Source organism: Mauremys reevesii, linkage group 13, assembly GCF_016161935.1.
Source record: "Mauremys reevesii isolate NIE-2019 linkage group 13, ASM1616193v1, whole genome shotgun sequence".
NCBI classification, from domain to species: domain Eukaryota; kingdom Metazoa; phylum Chordata; order Testudines; family Geoemydidae; genus Mauremys; species Mauremys reevesii.
In genome coordinates, this window is record NC_052635.1 from 10141586 (window position 1) to 10159806 (window position 18221).

Sequence of the window (18221 nt, forward strand, 5' to 3'; positions counted from 1 at the left end):
GTTTCAGAGCACCTAACCTTGCTTCCTCACTCCTTCTGTCAATGTCCTATGTCTCTCCATTCCACCATTTATTCCTATCATCCTATACATCTTCCCCTCCAAAATGACTCCTTCCACTGATGTGACAGAAAGACATAAGACATTTTCAGATGTAACCAGTGATTTTCAATACCTCAATTTTGGGGTGTTCTTCTTGAAACACCTTAAAAAAGCCTGGTATTCAGAAGGTAGATGATAAGTTGGGCACCCCAAAAATGGAGGCAGCTGAAATCAATTAGAAAATGTAGCACATAGTATCGTATAGTGAAACGACAGCTTTGCTATAGTTAAGGTTGACACTCACTTCCTGTTTAACAGATGATGTTTCTAGTGTTTTAATACCTACATGCTTACTGGGATTGTCCTGTAAATTGCTGAGCCTCATAGGGTCCATGGTAGGGTTAGTGGTGAAAATATGGGGTTGTTAGACCAAGGGAATTTTTAGCTTGGAAAGAGACAACCAAGGGAGGATATGATTGAGGTCTATAAAATCATGATGGGTGTGGAGAAAGTAAATAAGGAAGTGTTATTTACTCCTTCTAGAACTAGGGGTCACCACATGAAATTAATAGGCAGCAGGTATAAAACAAACAAAAGGAAGTATTTCTTCATGCAATGCACAGTCAACGTGTGAAACTCTTTGTCAGAGGATGTTGTGAAGGCCAAGACTATAACAGGGTTCAGAAAAGAACTAGATAAATTCATGTAGGATAGGTCCATCAATGATTACTAGCCAGGATGTGAAGGGATGGTATTGCTATCCTCTGTTCACCAGAAGCTGGGAATGGGAGAGAGGGGATGGATCACTTGATGATCATCTGTTCTGTTCATTCCCTTTGAAACATCTTGCCTTGGCCACTGTCGGAAGACAGGATACTAGGTTAGATGGACCTTTGGTCTGATCCAGTGTCATAAACATACAGCCAAGAGTAGCATAAAATCCCTCCTTTACCTGTAAGGAATTAATCAGTTCCATTAACCTAGTTGGCACCTGACCAGAATGACCAATGGGGAAAGAAGATACTTTCAAATCGTGGGGGTTGTTTGTGCTTGTGGTGGGGTGAGTGCCCCACCCCCCTGTGAGAGTGGCCTAAGACAGGCCAGAGAGGCTGCACAAAGTGGAAGCCAATCAGGGAGGGCCTGTTAGAGAGCCAATCAGGGCTGGTCAGAAGGCGGCCAATCAGGGCCGGGCTCAGCCCTAGATAAAGGCTGCCCAGGAGAGCAGCAGACAGTCTCTCCCAGACTTTCAGAGGGGAAGGTCTGTCTCCTGAGTGAGGAGACCAGCACCTGGGACAGCGCAGTACTGGGCAGACTCCTCGGGGGAGCAGAAAGGAACTCCAGCCCGGTACCTGCCAGGCTGCAGGCCCTGATAGAAGGCCCCGCAAGGTGGAAAGGGGCCAAGGGGAAGAGGCCCAGGGAAGAGAGATGGACAAGGGGATTGAAGGAGGGCAGGGAGACTGTTGCCAGAGGGTCCATGGGCCGGACCCAGTGTAGAGAGCAGGCCTGAGTCCCCCCTTTTCCCCTTGTATTACACCTGGCTGTTGGAAGTGGCCATAGCGCACTGCATCAGACCCCTAATGGAAGGGGTTAGACTTTGGGGTATGGTTGGCCACTGCGGCTGGGGTGAAGTGAAAGACCGCTGTTGCCCCCCCACCCCCAGAAGGGAATGAGAATGGACTAGGGGGCACTGCTGGAGGGCAGTGTCCTGAAGGGGATGCAGAAGGAAGCAATGCAGGTCCAAGCGCCAACAGAGGGTGAGAGATGGATGGGACACCTCCAGGAGAGGGCGCTCCCCATGGACTGAGCTAATTCCCAGCAGGAGGTACCAGCGGAGGTGAGTCCCAGCCCCATCACAATGCTCGTTGTTGTTCTCTCTGAGACAAAGAGAGAGAGAGAGTAATTGTAAGTAATAGCAAGGGAATGCATTAGAGTATCTTTTCTTTTAGCTTGTGAATTTTCCCTATGCTAAGAGGGAGGTTTAGTTCTGTTTTTTTGTAACTTTGAAGTTTTGCCTAGAGAGAAATCCTCCATGTTTTAAATCTTATTACCATGTAAAATTATCTTTCATCCTGATTTTACAGAGGTGCTTCTTTTACTTTTTTCTTTATAATAATAAAATTTTTAAAAAAAATTGATTTTTAGTTTCCTAAAAATCCAAAAAGTGTCTAGTCTGTCTTGTACTACCCTTTTTTTGGTATTATTATATTGTCAAGCCCCCAAGCAGGGGGGGGGAAGGGGGGGGGGGTTTGGGGATATTTGGAAAACCCCATCCCTCCTCCTTTTTCTTTTCTTCTTCTGGTTGGTGGTGGTGGGGGCTCCCCCCAAGCCAAGGGAGAGTTTTTGAAGGTTTTTTTTTTTAAAATTTTTGGGTAGTAAGCTGCATAGGTTTTTTTCATGGTGTCCCTCATACAGGTCCACATCTGTCAGCTAGAGTCAAGAGTGGAAGGAACCCTGACACCTAGTATGTATCTATTATATAAAGCCCTTGAAAAGTCAAGAGAAAGAATAGATTTATTTTATTTTTTGTTCAATATTTTCGATCAAATCTTTGAAACACTAATTTTGTATTTCCTGGTTTTCAGATTTTAGTTTTAGCACTTTCCCATATTCTGAAAGGGCAAGAGGCAACACTGAAAACCTTAACTCTATGTTAATGAAGTTTTGGCATTTAATAAAAAAAACTGGGGGAAAAGCTATGGGGTAAAAAACAACAGGCCACCACCTAGGCTGGTGTGTAAATGGTGTCCCTGTTGCAGTCCATTGAGGCTACACTGCTACACACACAGAAGATCTGGTCATATATATATAAAAAATGCACAAAAAAAAAACTATCATGCAGGTTGTCCAATATCACTCTCATCCCTTCTTTGGCTTGTGTGTGTGTGCATGGTGTGTGTTGCTTTAAGATTATTTACACCTCTCTTACAATTAACAGGAGGTCAGGGGTCAGGGATCACCATTCAAATCTGTACCTAGATTCCAAAAGTGTGGATATTCAGATCAGAAGTTTTCTTTCAGCCCCTGTGCTGGAGCTAGGAAATAGTCATAAATGAGATATAATTTGGGTGAATTTATTTTGGACAACACATTTTTTCACCAAAATATTCTGGTTTGGGTCAAATGGAAAAATTTTTTGTATGAATTCATTCATTCATCAATGTACAAAAAAAAAATAAAAAAAAAGGAAAAAAATTTTTATGAAATAATGAAATATTCTGATTTTTTAAATTCAAAATAACATTTGGTTGCAAGTCCTACTTAAATTTAAAGGTAAAAAAAAATAAAAAAACAAAAAAAAATAAAATAAATTGTTTTTTGAATATTTTTTTTTTTTTTATTTTTAAAAAAAAAAATTTTTTTTTTTTTTTTTTTTTTGTTTTGTTTTTTTGTTTTTCTTTTTTTTTTTTCAGTTCAGCCCATGAAATTCAAAAAGTTATATTCACATGGAGCAGATGGTAAAAATCCTTCAGATAGTAGCTACACCTGGTCCCTCATCAGGAAATACATGGCAGTAGAACCAGAAGGAGGGACTTAAATTACTGACATGCACCAATCGGGCTTCATTCTGCAGAATATGCAGCCAGTGATAGAGCTCCTCTTGACTTCAATGGGGCAGGATCCAGCACAGGGAGAACAAGTATTAACTATTTTTATAGGAACATTTCTAAAATTTTCTCCTTTCTGAAAATCTCTGCTGACATGATTTAAGACTGTTCTTGTAACACCGACAGACCCTGGTCAAACCTGGTACCCCTCTCTCTCTCTCTGGTCTCAGGGCCACTAGATGGGACAGAACACCATACCCAGGAGGCATGAGGGTTACACTGTCAATAAATCATTGACCTAAATTACCACTGGATTCCGGTCCTTTGACAAGCTGCCTAGGGCCATTAAATCAAGATCCACTAACTAGGTGAAATTTTGCATGCCTGATGAGAAACCAAATGTTTAAAGTACTATATGGTGCACATTAACAGAGTATGAATACACATTCATTGTGTATTCATTTTTAGAGATGTTCAACATTTATTGATTTCAAAATTTCACTGAAAATTAGCGCCCCCCAAAATCATTGTTTTCTGTCTTTTCTTATGTTTCTGGACCAAAATCTAAATTTCAACTAAACTAGCAAAACATTATAAATTTTTTTACAAATTTTCCTCCTCACCCCCGGTTTACCAGTTCATTATTTTTGTCGAGGAAGCTGGAGAAAAAAATTGTGCTTCTGGACTGCAATGCAAATTGAATCAAAAGAGAGGGCAGGGGATGGCCATGGGAGGAAACCTCTATTGTTAATTTTTTTTTACATATAAAAGATTTTGTCAGCAGGTGCTGAAGTTTTCACCTTTTCATCTTGGATTTAGGACTGACACGCTACCATATGTGGCTCACTGCATTACACAGAGGCTATAAAGACACAGTTTTGAAGACAGCTTGTGGTTGGTGTATGGACAAAGGTGTTTATATATTCCTTAAAAAAACAACAAGGAGTCCAGTGGCACCTTAAAGACTAACAGATTTATTTGGGTATAAGCTTTCATGGGTAAAAAACCTCACTTCTTCAGATGCATGGAGTCAAAGTTACAGATGCAGACATTATTTAATGACACGTGAAAAGAAGGGAGTAACAAAGAGAAACAGCAGAACTAAAATTCATTTGCGAATTTAACACCATTAATCTGGGCTTGAATAGGGACTGGGAGTGGCTGGCTCATTACAGAAGCAGCTTTGCCTCTCCTAGAATTGACACCTCCTCATCTATTACTGGGAGTGGACTACATCCACCTAGATTGAATTGGCCCTGTCAACACCGGTTCTCCACTTGTGAACCACTCTCTTAGAAAAAACATCCAATCTTGATTTAAAAATTGTCAGTGATGGAAAATCCACCACAACCCTTGCTAAATTGTTCTAGTGGTTAATTACTCTCACTGTTAAAAAATCATGCATTATTTCCCATCTGAATTTGTCTATCTTCAACTTCCAGACATTGGATCGTGTGATACTTTGCGACATTGAAGAGTCTATTGTCAAGCTCTATGGAGTGATTCACAACCATGAGAGGTTCATCAATGTCAGGACAGATTGTCAAACACCCCAAATGGGTGGTTTGTTCTATAATTACATTTCACCAATCCAGTAACAAATGTGAATGCCTGTGAATCAAAGTAACAGTCTTACTATGGAGTCACACACAGACAGTCTCGTTGGGACCTCCTGTCTATCTTGCCACCCAGGTACGCTAGACTTAGTGATAAATGTTTAATTACACACACACACAAAACAAAATATTCAGGTTGAGCCCAGTCCCAAGAGACCAGTCACTTACCCCAGATCAATTTGTACCTTAGATCTCATGCCAAAGTCAACACTAGTAGCTAATCCAATAATAAACTAAGGATTTATTAACTAGAGGAAAAAAAGGAGAGATTTATTTACAAGTTAAAGCAGGCAACATATAGGCACAGATGAATAACAGGTGGTTCCAAAAGGTGACTGAAGTGTAGCAATCTGTTCACTGAATGACTTTTAGGGATAACCCAGGTTGACCCTCGGGATCTCTGCTTTTTGTTCCTTAACACCAGCCCTTGTAAGAGTTCAAACAACAAAGAGAGAACCATTTCTTTACATGCCCTTCCCCCAGAGTTCAAACTGATGGGATGACAGCTCCTGCGTGTAACTTCTTCATGGATAGATGGGGCAGCCAACAAAGCTTTGTCCTACAATGGACCATTTAGTCTTGAGAGTCCTTCTTGATGGATGGGAAAACCACTCTTCCTGCCTAGGTTCACAAGCTCATAGCAGGCATTTTTACAATTATAAAACAAAACTTACAGATTACGTTATAGCATGGGATATAGGCATCACAAATATGAATCACCCATGCAGCAACTTAAACATTAAACACATCTTTACAAGTCTAACACCTGTCTTGAAGAATATTAACATACAGGTGAGCTGGTCTCATATGTGTGGGAACTAGCGGTGCCGGGGTGCTGCAGCACCTCCAGGTTTTACTGTGAAAAGTTTGCTGGTGCTGTCAGAACGAAGCTACCATTATTTTGCGATGCTGGAGAATCCCAGAGCTGTGCTGCTCTCATGTGGTGTAAGCGGGAATTGCGCTCACAATTTTGAACACGCAGTGTTTGCAGCAGGGTTTGGCAACCTATGGCACGCGTGCCACCTTTGGCACACAAGCCGATTTTGCCTGGCACGCGGCTGCTCAGCGCATGCGGCCGGCTGAGTGAAACCGGCTGAGTGAAGCGGGCCGGTGGCCAGGACCCCAGACCGGCAGCAGGCGTGTCCCCCTGACTCCCCCCTCACCACGCTCGTTCTGTGGCTCCCGGGAGTGTGAGCCACCAGGGCGTGGGGCCCTGAGCCTGCTGCGGGAGGGGCGGCGGCAGTTCACACTGCCGGGAGCTGCAGGGCCTGAGCTCAGCGAGGGAGGAGCTGGGGGGCGCACGGGGCCTGCCACCAGCATGCATCCACTTCAGGAGCCCCCCTGGGGGGGGGGGCACTGGGCTGCAGCCCGGGCAGGTGCACCCCCCAGCTCCCGCATCACCTCACTCTAGTTCTGCGGCTCCTGGAAGTGTGAGCCTCCCACAGCTCCCCCTCCCGCTGCCTCAGCGCGCCACATGGAGGCAAAACTCCACGTGGAGCCAGCATGTGATCAGCATGGGCCTGGTAAGGGGAGTCTCAGGGGGCAGTCAGGGAGCAGGGGGAGGGTTGGATGGGTCGGGAGTTCTGGGGGGTCCTGTCAGGGGTGGGGAGTGGTTGGATGGGGCGTGGGAGTCTCCGGGTGTCTGTCTGGGGGCAGAGGTGTTCATAAGGGTTGGGGCAGTCAGGGGACAGGTAGGGGTAGGGTCTTAGAGGGGAGTTGGGGGTCTCAGGAGAGGGCAGTCAGGGAACAAGGAGCAGGGAGGCTTAGGTAGGGGGTGGGGTTCTGGGGGGGGAGTTAGAGGCAGGGGTTCCAGGAGGGGGCAGTCAAGGGACAAGGAGCGGAGGGTTGGGGCTTCTGACTGGGGCAATCGGGGTGGGAAGTGGGAGGGAGTGGATGGGGGCTAGGGCAGGGCTCTCCCCTCTTTTTTGATTGTTGAAATATGATAACCTTAGTTGAGGGGGGAGCCAGGGAGCGCATGGGGGGTGGCGCCCACAGACATCCACTGCAGCCTGCAGGAGCCCCCGGGGTGGGGGGTGGGGGGCGCTGGGTCACAGCCTGAGCAGGAGGGGCGGAGGGGCTCATCTGCTCCCCAGTAGCGGTGCTGCCACCGCCTTTGCAGGGCTGCTGCCCCCCTGCACCACGCTGGCTCCTCCACGGGCTGGGGCTCGCTGCTGCCGCAAGTGGGATGCTCTGGCTCTCCGGTGCCTCCGGAAGGCGGCTCCTCCCTGCGGAGCTGCTGCAGTGGCCCAAGCCTGGCAAAGCCAGTGAGTGGACCTGGGGCGGGGGCCACCTGGGTTGGGTTGGGAGGGCTCTTGGAGGGGGCTGTGCATCCTCCAGGGGAGTTCAGGGGGCACGAGGGGGGAACCTGGTCTGGGGAGCAGCCCCTGGGCATGGCTGGCCCCTGGGGTCTATAAAGGCTCGTTGGGGATTTGCCAATCAATGAACTGATGTGCAAGGTGGAAGTTTCACCTAGGGCGCAAAATATCCTTGCACCGGCCCTGCCCCAGGGGGTGTGTGCACTCCAGGTTAAGAATCACTGCACTACACTGATAAGATCTGCATTTTAATTTAATTTTAAATGAAGCTTCTTAAACATTTTAAAAAAACTTGTTTACTTTACATACAATAATAGTTTAGACTTATAGAGAGAGACCTTCTAAAAATGTTAAAATATGTGACCGGCACGTGAAACCTTAAATTAGAGTGAATAAATGAAGACTCGGCTCAAAACTTCTGAAAGGTTGCTGACCCCTGGTTTACAGCTTTCAGCACCCCCACTATAAAAAGTGCTCCCGCGCCACTAGCTGGTCTGGATTCCACCTATGAATTTGTCAGTGCTCAGCTAATGCCTACAGACTTGGCAAGATATGGCACCTGGTTTGTCGGCGTCACACCCATTATTCAATATTTTTTTCCTACCGACATGCTATAGACTGTAATCAGCTTACCCCCATAACCTTCTCTTTGTTAAGATAAATAGACTGAGTTCCTTGAGTCATTCACTATAAAGCATGTTTTCTAATCCTTTAATCATTCTCCTAGTTCTTTTCTCACCCCTCTCCAACTTTTCAACATCCTTTTCTAGTTGTGGGCACCAGAACTAGACACACTATTCCAGCAGGGGTCTCACCAGTACCAAAGTGAGAGGTAAAATAACCTCTACCCAAAATTCTCCATTTTCTGCAACCTGGAATCGCATTAGCTTTGCTGGCCACAATATCACATTGGGAGCTCATGTTCAGCTGATTATCCACCATGACCTCACATCTCCCTCTGTATATGGAAATAATAGCACTGCCCTGCCTCACAATCACTGTCCATTACCCAGAGCAGATTCACTGGGATAATGTATAATTGTTATTAGAAACCTGGGCCAAAGACTCAGCTGGTATAATGCAGTGCAGTGCCATTGTTTTCACTGTAGAGGCAGTGATTCACATTATCTAAGGATCTAGTCCAGTATCTAGAAATTAATCAATAAATAAAATAAATCAAAGTATATAGCGCTTTCTGGGTCTGTCATATTACCCATTGCAAAATACTCATTCATTACTGATGCAGAACACTGTTAGCTTTCTACACAAGAGATTCTTGTCCCAGAGGAAACCAGAAAGTATTCAGACTCCCCAGAAGTAATTAACTCTTGCTCTTAGAGTCAGATGAATAAAGGATTTTATTTTCCAAGAGGAGAGGGATTTATTTTTCCAAGAGAAGAGAAGTATATAAATTTGATCAACACCCACATATAGCCCCCTCACCCTGTAGGAGCTGACTTTGCAGGGTAAAGTGTAGCTGATGGTGTTACATGTTGTATTTGTGAGACACAGAGAGAAAGAGAGAGAAGGAGACAGAGAGAAGGAAGGGAGGGAGATATTAACTAGATAGACAGATAGATAATGTGTATGGGGATAGAGAGAGAGAAAGATTTATCTTTCAAGGCTATATGGTGATAACAAAGTCACTACAACTAGTACTTTACTCCCAATTCCATTATATGTTATATACATTATTTACATAAACATTATATATAGTTCCATTAACTTCAGTGGCATCATTAAGTAAAGCACTTTTCAACTTCAGTAAGGGTGTCACAATCAATCTGTCTCTTTATCTATCTATGGCGGGGAGTATGCATTACAAGTCCGAAGGTCCATGATCTCTTTCTGGAAGCTAGGTGAGTTTGCTTTTATTTTACTCCTCTTTAGCCTGTTACATCTATAGAGGCATGCTCCCTTTCAAAAAAACCTCTTATCTGTGAACACTGAACCTTATCCTCAGAATCGGTATCTCCCTGTGGAAATTAGCAGGTCAGCCCTCTTCAGGGACCAGCCAGGATTGCAAAGCCAGTGTTGGCTAATATAACCCATCAGAGCCAGGGTAGGCGGCAGCCTGAAGATTCTTGCTCAAAAATCCTTGGCTTTATTGGCAGAGAGCTTGTCATTCTGAGAGAGACCTCAGTCTCCTAGGAAGGTGGGTCTTGTGCTGAAGTTGACCTCGCTATGTATCGGAGTTCCATGTCTGTGAAATAACATTTTCTTTCTCCGTTTATTGGGGCAGGTACAGAGAAGCTTTCTAGGGCAAGTCCTGCATGTCAGGCAATGCCTAAATGGATAGCAGCATGTACAGTACAATACACATGTAGTTACATGCCAGAGTGAAAGACAGGCTGTGCCCACGTGTAATTGTGATGCTGCAAAGAAAGGCTCCAGCATTGGGAAGGCAAGTGGGAAAGGTTCCTGCTGGGGGGAGGGGGGAGGCAATGTGGCCATTATCTCAGTTGGGGTCCCCTGGTGCTAATGGGGTAATAAAATAACAATAATATGAAGATTCATAAGATATCAGGAGGAGGAAGATGACAACTAATGTCCAAAATATGGCTCTTGAAAATCAATGCACATTTGTATAACACAGGCCCTGATTTTCAGGAAGATTAAAGGCCAAAGACTAGAAGCCATACAAAAAATAGACAGGTTATTTTATATAATCACATAGCTATGGAAAGGTTATTATCCCAGAGGAGTAGAACATTACCGAAAGCTAGAACAAACTTCTATAGAACACTTTGGATCAGGTAGTTTCACTGCCTGTCTATTTGATTCAGTTTGGTTAAGAAAATGTAGCCAGAACACAAAGCCTTGGTTGATTTTTCATCTCTTTGTAGGCAAGTTATCTTTCTGCTAACCAATTCACTCAGGCTTTCTAGCACCCATATTGAGGACACGGGGATAACTTCATAGAAGGGTGATAACAAGCCTAGAGAAATCATAAGGAGACTATCAACTCGTCTTGGTGAGTAGACTTTTTCCACACCAATTACTTTGGTAAATACATTGGGCTGATTCTTACGCTAGTGTAAACTGGTGCAGTTCCATTGAACTGAGAATCTGAATCACTGGGTTTGCCCTGTCTTGAAGCTTCTGACACATGGCAGAATTTATACCTCTCCATACGAAGTGGATGGAAAATGAGAACATTCATCTTTGGTTTCAATTTATACACAGTTTATGTAGGTGTTGGTCACTACACAACATGCAAGACAGTATAGAAACAGGAAGAAGCTAGACAAAGACTAGTAATACCTAGATCACATCTAGAACTTGCCCCCAGCAGATCTCAAAGCACTTTACAGGAAGGCAGCTTCATGTGAACACACGGGGTCAAATTTACCTCTGGTGAAGCCATGGGAATTTTGCCATGGAAGTCAATCGAATAAGGATTTAGGCCTTCTTCCCCAAAAGTCTCTATTCTAGGGCAACTCAAAGTCAGCTGCCAAATTAGCACCATCAAAACTAGTAATAATAGTCAGAGCCGGTCAAAAATTGCCCATAGTTTTTCAAGGAAAATTTAAAGAACGTAAGAACAGCCATACTGGGTCAGACTAAAGGTCCATCTAGCCCAGTATCATGTCTTCCAACAGTGGCCAATGCCAGGTGACCCAGAGGGAATGAACAGAACAGGGAATCATCAAGTGATCCACCTCTGTTGACCATTCCCAGCTTCTGGCACAAAATGTATTAAAAAAATCTGTTGAGGATTTGAATGTTTGCTTTGTTTTCTGTTTTTCATTTGTTTGTTTTAATTTTTCATTATTATTATTATTATTATTATTATTATTATTATTTTGGCTGAAAGCTAAAATCAAACTTTAGAAAACATTTCTATGGAAAACTGATTTTCTTTTGAAATCCTTTTGTTCTTTTCTGTGTTTGAAAGGACGAATAAAAAACATCTTTGGGCTTTTGAACCAGATTTTTTTGTTCATTTTTTGGAGGGTCAGATTTTCACTGTAAAAATGGGAAATTTTGAATAAAAATATTTTTTACTCAAAAATACAATACATCATAACTCCAGATACATTGCTTGCTTATCACAGATGCTGAGCACTTTGAGCTCCCATTGATATCAATGGGGATTTGTGGGTGCTTTACGTCTCTGAGCATCAGGTCAGTTACTGGGTTGCCTAAATGAAGATTTCAATGCCTAACTGTAGGCACCCAAGTTTAAAAGTATTAGTCAATCATTTATAAGACATGTCAAATATTTGTGCAATTTCCTCGGTATGGCTCTAGAGACTATTCAAAAGACAAAGGCTCTGTCCTGAAGAGATTATAGTCCAAATTAGGACAGGATGAGAACTGATGTCCTCAGTTGGGAATGGAAGGGAAGACAATGGCTGTAATAAGAAGAACACATGATTGCTTTTGTTAGTAACATGAGCATGCTGAGGATTTCATAATCAATCAGCTAAACAGAAAGAGCGCTCTGACAGGCATCCATAACTGGTCGAAGAACAACAGATTTAGGCCCTGATGCGGTAACTGGGTCTGTACGAATGGACTCCTGTGCCTGTCCAGAACCCCATTTACCTCAGCGGGACTCCACACATGGGTGCAGGGGTCCATCCAGCAAATCCAGCTCAATGAAATGGGCTGTGAAGTGCTGCTCTATTCTGCCATTTGCTTATGTATCAATGACACCTACTTTTCAACCAATCCCATCCTTCAGCTCATGTCATCTCCACTCTCTTCAGCATCTGTTGAGGTTACTGACCAAAAACGAGATGGAGAGACAGTGACGCTAAGGAAGTTTGAGAGAGATTCTCCTCCCTCTTGTGTGTCATCAACCAAAATGTCTATTGGGATTGATTTTTTATGTCAATGGGATTACATGGATTTGGTTGATGGCAGAATGTGTGTAGACAATGGGGTCAAATATGTGTCAGAATTTCAGACCAGGATGCTCAGCAATTTCTAAATATCAAGCCCCTTTATGATTTCTCAAGTCAACCAGCCAAATTTGAGAAAATCAAAATCACCATCTACTTTGGCAAATCTTGGCCAATAACATTACACTAGAAAGAGAGAACACATACTGATGTACATATCCTATGTTTAATGTTCAGGGTTGGAAACTAGTGAAAAACATCTTCGATTTGCAAACCTATCACTTATGGGGCTCAATTCTCCACTGCCCATTCCACTCAAGTCATTATAGTTGTGCTGGGGAAAAGCTAGAGTAACACAGGAGTTAATGATACTTGTATAATCACTGACATGGATATTCACTATGCCGCTTTTACAAAGTTATCTGACAAAAAACAGCAGTGGTTGGAAGGTTATTTTCAATTTAGATACTTTTTGCCTACCTGTAAGCCAACACAGTGCACTGGATAGATGATATGGGATCTGATTTAGAAAAAAGGGTTTAAGTGAGGTTTCTAAAAGGAGATCTCTCTTGTATGGCTCACAACATGAGAAATGGGGTCAAATAGGAGAATTAATTGGACACGGTGTTGACACCAGTGTAATCAAAGAAATGATTTGTGTAACTCCACATGGAATAGGACCTACTTTATTTTTATCCAACTTAGAGTGTTGAATTAGAAATGTGAATTTGTCCATCTGAGTCCCCCGGCTTTCAAAATCTCACTTGGGTTTTATCTATCTATCTATCTATCTATCTATCTATCTATCTATCTATCTATCTATCTATCTATCTCATTGAATTTCCATAACCTGTTATGTTGGTTAATTTAATTTCTTTTTCTCTTCATACAGATCACTAAATGTGAATGGAAAACCAAACCAATGTGAATGAATTTATTCTTGTGGGACTTTCTAATTACCCGGAACTTCAATTTTTCCTCTTCCTGGTATTTTTAGTTATTTACCTAATCACTCTGGTAGGGAATATGATAATTATGCTGGTGATAAGGGCTGATCCTCACCTCCACACCCCCATGTACTTCTTCCTGTCGCATTTGTCCTTTGTTGATATCTGTTATTCCTCAGCCATTGTCCCTAAGATGTTGGTGAATTTCCTAGCAAAGCACAAAACCATTTCTGTCAATGGCTGCCTTGCCCAGATGTTCTTCATCTTGCTCTCAGCTGGTACTGAAGTTTTTGTGCTCTCGGCAATGGCTTATGACCGATACGCTGCCATATGTCACCCATTGCATTATGTGGGGACCATGAACAAACGAGTGAGCAGACAGTTGGTGGGTGGTTCCTGGATTATGGGGCTCTTGTATTCACTGGTTAACACTGTCCCTGTGTTAAAGTTACACTTCTGTGGGCCCAATGAAATCAGGCATTTCAGCTGTGAGCTCCCTCCGCTATTACAACTGTCTTGTAATGGGACCTTCATCAATAAAATAGCTCTTCTTTCTTCTGCTGTGATATTTGGTTTCAGCTCCTTCCTCTTCACCCTGGTCTCCTACATTCACATCATCTCCACTATACTCCGAATACGCTCCACGGAGGGAAGACGTAAAGCCTTCTCTACATGCAGCTCCCACCTCATTGTGGTGGTTTTATTGTTTGTGACAGCTCTTTCCCAGTACATGAAATCCAGCTCAGTTGCTTCCCTGTTTCTAGATGAACTCTTCTCCATCCAGTACAGCATCTTGACCCCGATGTTGAACCCCATCATCTACAGCTTGAAAAATAAAGATGTGAAAACTGCTCTGACAAGAATACTAGGGAAAATTCAAGTTTCTCACGCAATGTAACCATTTCTAGGTTTTATCTTTTTTCAATAAAATTATAATATCAATTGAAGAATTGTACGGACTGCACTATCTAGATATTTTGAGTTCTTTTAACTGGTTGACACTGATACACAATTGGCAATCAATTTAGTCTAGATCAGGGATCAGCAACCTTTGGCACGCAGCCCATCAGGAAAATCTGCTGGCAGCCTGGGATGGTTTGTTTACCTGCAGCATCCACAGGTTCAGCCAATTGCAGCTCCCACTGGCCATGGCGAGGCCAATGAGGGCTGTGGGAAGTGGCACGGACTCAGGGATGTGCTGGCCACCACTTCCCGCAGCCCCCGTTGGCCCGGAACAGTGAACTACAGCCAGTGGGAGCTGCGATTGGCCGAATCTGTGGCCGCGGCAGATAAACAAACCATCCCAGCCCGCCAGTGGATGTCCCTGATGGGCCACATGCCAAAGGTTGCTTATCCCTGGTCTAGACAAAAGCACTCACGCAAACAGTTTATAGGGCCAAACTGTTAGGTGCCATAAACAGGTGTATCTCAGTTGGCTACAACTGAACTATTTCAATTGACACCAGCTGAGGACCTGGCTCATTATGTTGATATCCATCCTTGATTTATTTCTACTTAAAGCAATGTAAGCTTTCAGGTTTGAGTAGCATTAAATTTGAAAATCAACGCGCAAAGAATCCCAACACTAGGGATTTAGACTGAACTTGAATTGGCATTGAGTATAGTTCAAGCTAATGCATGCTAGGTAAACCCAAATTTTCACTTGATTTTTAGCCTAGCCACAATTCCATGAGATAAATCAAACTACATGATTTTGCTGTGTATCTACATTAGGAAAAATGTGTCAAAGTTAGATCAGTTATAATGATTATGTTTTTCTCTAGGGTCTTAATTTAAGACATCCTTTCTAAAGGGACTAAGGGAATTAGGTGCTGAAATGGGGCCCTGAATGTTACGTGAAGAAAGCAGGTGTTAGGAGTATTAGCAATGATAATGTAGTATTCAGGCCTGTATTTCTGCTTATATTTTGGGTCCTTTTTACCCATTTGACATTTGATATTTTTATATCCTTAAAGCACTTATATCCCGGTGAACAAAGAATAAAGACACCGTGTGTTACATCTGCCCACAAAAAGATGGGGTGAAAAGAGATAAGAGATAGAGCTGCAGTGTTGCTGGGTAGAGCGGGAGTTCAATATATGAGTGTACACTAGAAGGATAGTCCTGCCTCAACTCCTCTTCCTAGATGAGTTCAAGCAACCAGTCAGAACAGGTGAGGGGAGGGAAGGTATAAGAAACACTAAAAGCCAAAGAAATGCCTGTCCCTGACAGAAGCACAACCTCACTCCTTAACCCCACATGGGATACAAAAGAGGGGCCATATACATTAATGGATTCAGAGATTCCGAGGTCAGAAGGGACCATTGTGATCACCTAGTCATCCTGGAGAGCATAGGCCATAGAACTTCTCCACAATAATTCCTTTTAGGAAAAATCCCATCTTGATTTAAAAATTTCCCTTGATGGAGAATCTACCATGACCTTTTGTAATTGCTACAGAGGTTAATTACTTTATTAAATCTTACACCTTATTTCCAGTCTGAATTTGTCTAGTTTCAACTTCCAGCCACTGGATCATGTTAGACCTTTCTCTGCTAGATGGAATAGCCCATTATTAAATATGTGTTCTCCATGTAGATACTTATAGATTGTAACCAACTCATCCCTTAACTTTCTCTTTCTTAAACTGAATAGACTGACCTCCTCAAGTCTATCTCTATAAGGCATATTTTATGATCCTTTAATCATTTTCAGGGCTCTTCTCTGAACTTTCTCCAATTTATCAACATCCTTCTTGAATTGTGAACACCAGCAACGGACACAGTTTTCCAGCAGCATACTAAGATACATTCTTATGCTTTGTTCAGTTAGGGCCTGATCCAACTCTCAGAAAAGCTAATGAAATTATTTCCTTTGAGCTATGAATGGCCTGTTGTATGACAGGCTTGAAGCACAGTTTATTGAGATAGAGTTTAGTCTAGTAAGTAGAATCCAGAAGACCTAGGTTCTATTCCTGGGTTCTGGTTCTTCCACAGACCTGCTGCCCAGTCACTTCCTCTCTCTGCATCTGTTTCCCTCTCAATCTTTGTCTATTTTGTCTATCTAGATTGACAAAAGTGTGGGATAGAGATTGTCTTTTCCTATGTGTTTGTCCAACACAATAGGGTCCTGTTCTCAACTGGGGCTTCTAGACACAACTGTAATGCATGTAATTATGGACCATGTCCTATTATATATTTGTATAGTGCCCAACACAATGGGAGCCTGATTCTGATGAAGATGTTTTGGCAATCTCATAGTGCAAAGAATAAGAGTTGAAGTAAGAGAGAGGAGAACCAGTCTCTCCATATACAGACTTCCAGGCTTTCAGGATTGGGCCTAAATGTTGGTCTCTTTTCTCAGTTACTTGGACTGGAGTCCAGCTTAAACTTTGATATGTATCAATGAAAGTAAGCGTGAGTGCAGACAAAAATGTTGTTGCTTAAAATTTTGCCCCTAGATATTAAAGGAAGAATTGCTAAGGGAAGGACTCTGCAGTTCAGAAGATAATTGTTAGCCTGGACTGTTCAGTGGGGACTAAGTGAGTTAGCCACCTTCAAGAATCCCAGCCTGTATGCCCCTTCAGGGCACCAATGGTAGCAGTAGATAATTGTTCTCTAGCAATTATCTTGGAGGCACATGCACCCAGATTCACAAAGGGACTTAGGTGCCAATATCCCAGTTTTAGGCACTACTGCAAGCCATGAAACCCCACATGGCTGCTGCCCCACTTTGTAGGTGCCTAAACTAACTCAGCACCTACATTTTTGAAGTAAAAGTCCCCTAGTACTTTAGTTTCTGCTTCTGAGCATGTACACTGCTGCATCAAGCAGACACCTGGACTCAAATCTCATGTTTAAGCCCCAGCATGCTGCACACACCTATCTGGCCTGTGGGTCCCAGTCTGGTAACACACCTAACTCCACACAAAATAGCTGGGGAGTCAGGAAAGACATAACCATAACCTCCTTCATACCCTTTAGTCCAGTGATTAGGCAACTTACCCAAGATGTTGGCTATTCCAGCTGAATTCCCCATTTGGCCTGAGGAGAAGACATTTGAATAAGGGTTCCCTGCCTCTCGGCTGAGTGTTCTACCCACTGGGCTCTGAAATACCTGGATGTGGATATCTTAGAATTTCTCTTGTTTAAACTCTTCCACATTGGAGATATTATTAAATATGCATTGAGCCAGAGAGATGGTGGGAATGATCCTATGGTCCAGTGCTGTATAGCCAACATGAATGTCATTGCCCTGCTGATCTTAATCTACTCAGCAATCTAACCTATTGACACTGAACACTCATCTTTATGTTAGGAGTCCCAGATCCCATTTTATATTGTATATGGTAAAGAGTTTAGGCTAGGGTTTTTAGAGGAGCCTAATGGAGTTAGGCACCCAACAGCCATTGGCTTGCAATCAGAATTGAGCCTTTGGCTTCATTAGTTACTTTGGAAAACCACAGCCTAAATAATTAATGTAAATAACATGAAGCAAAGGTCAGAACTTTATTTAGGATCCTCTGCAATTAACTTTGTATATTCATATATTTAAAGCCAGAAAGAACCATTATGATCATCTTCTCTTATCTGCAGCATAACAGGGACCCAGTCATTCCTGTCCCAAGCTTAATAACGTCTGCATGATAAAAGTAAGCTCTTAACCTTCTCTTTAGTAAAATAAATAGATTAGGTTCCTTTAGTCTCTTGTTATAAGACTAGTTTTCCAGACCTCAGTTCATTCTGGTAGCTCTTTTCTGAAGATCTGTCCCTTATTGTACACAAACATATGTGGCATTAAGTGTTGGTGAATTAGTGACACAAATTGTTAGGCAGAGTAAACTTCAGGGATCAAATCCTAAAGGTAACAGAATGCTACACCATCCATTCTCCTGGTATAAGTGAGTCCT

The 18221-nt window shown here is 42.8% G+C and overlaps 1 protein-coding gene across 1 annotated transcript; it reads left to right on the plus strand.

Moving 5' to 3' along the window:
• Window positions 1-10282: 10282 nt before the first annotated feature.
• On the plus strand, window positions 10283-14210 carry LOC120379964 (olfactory receptor 5V1-like). The gene is made up of 2 exons (XM_039497477.1): window positions 10283-10489; window positions 13258-14210. Exon 2 carries the CDS (start codon window positions 13272-13274, stop codon window positions 14208-14210), a length of 939 nt encoding a protein of 312 aa, XP_039353411.1. The 5' UTR covers window positions 10283-10489; window positions 13258-13271.
• The last annotated feature ends 4011 nt before the right edge of the window (window positions 14211-18221 follow it).

Coding starts and splice junctions, on each gene's coding strand:
- LOC120379964 (XM_039497477.1), top strand. CDS start 13,272: ATGGAAAACCAAACCAATGTGAATGAATTTATTCTTGTGGGACTTTCT.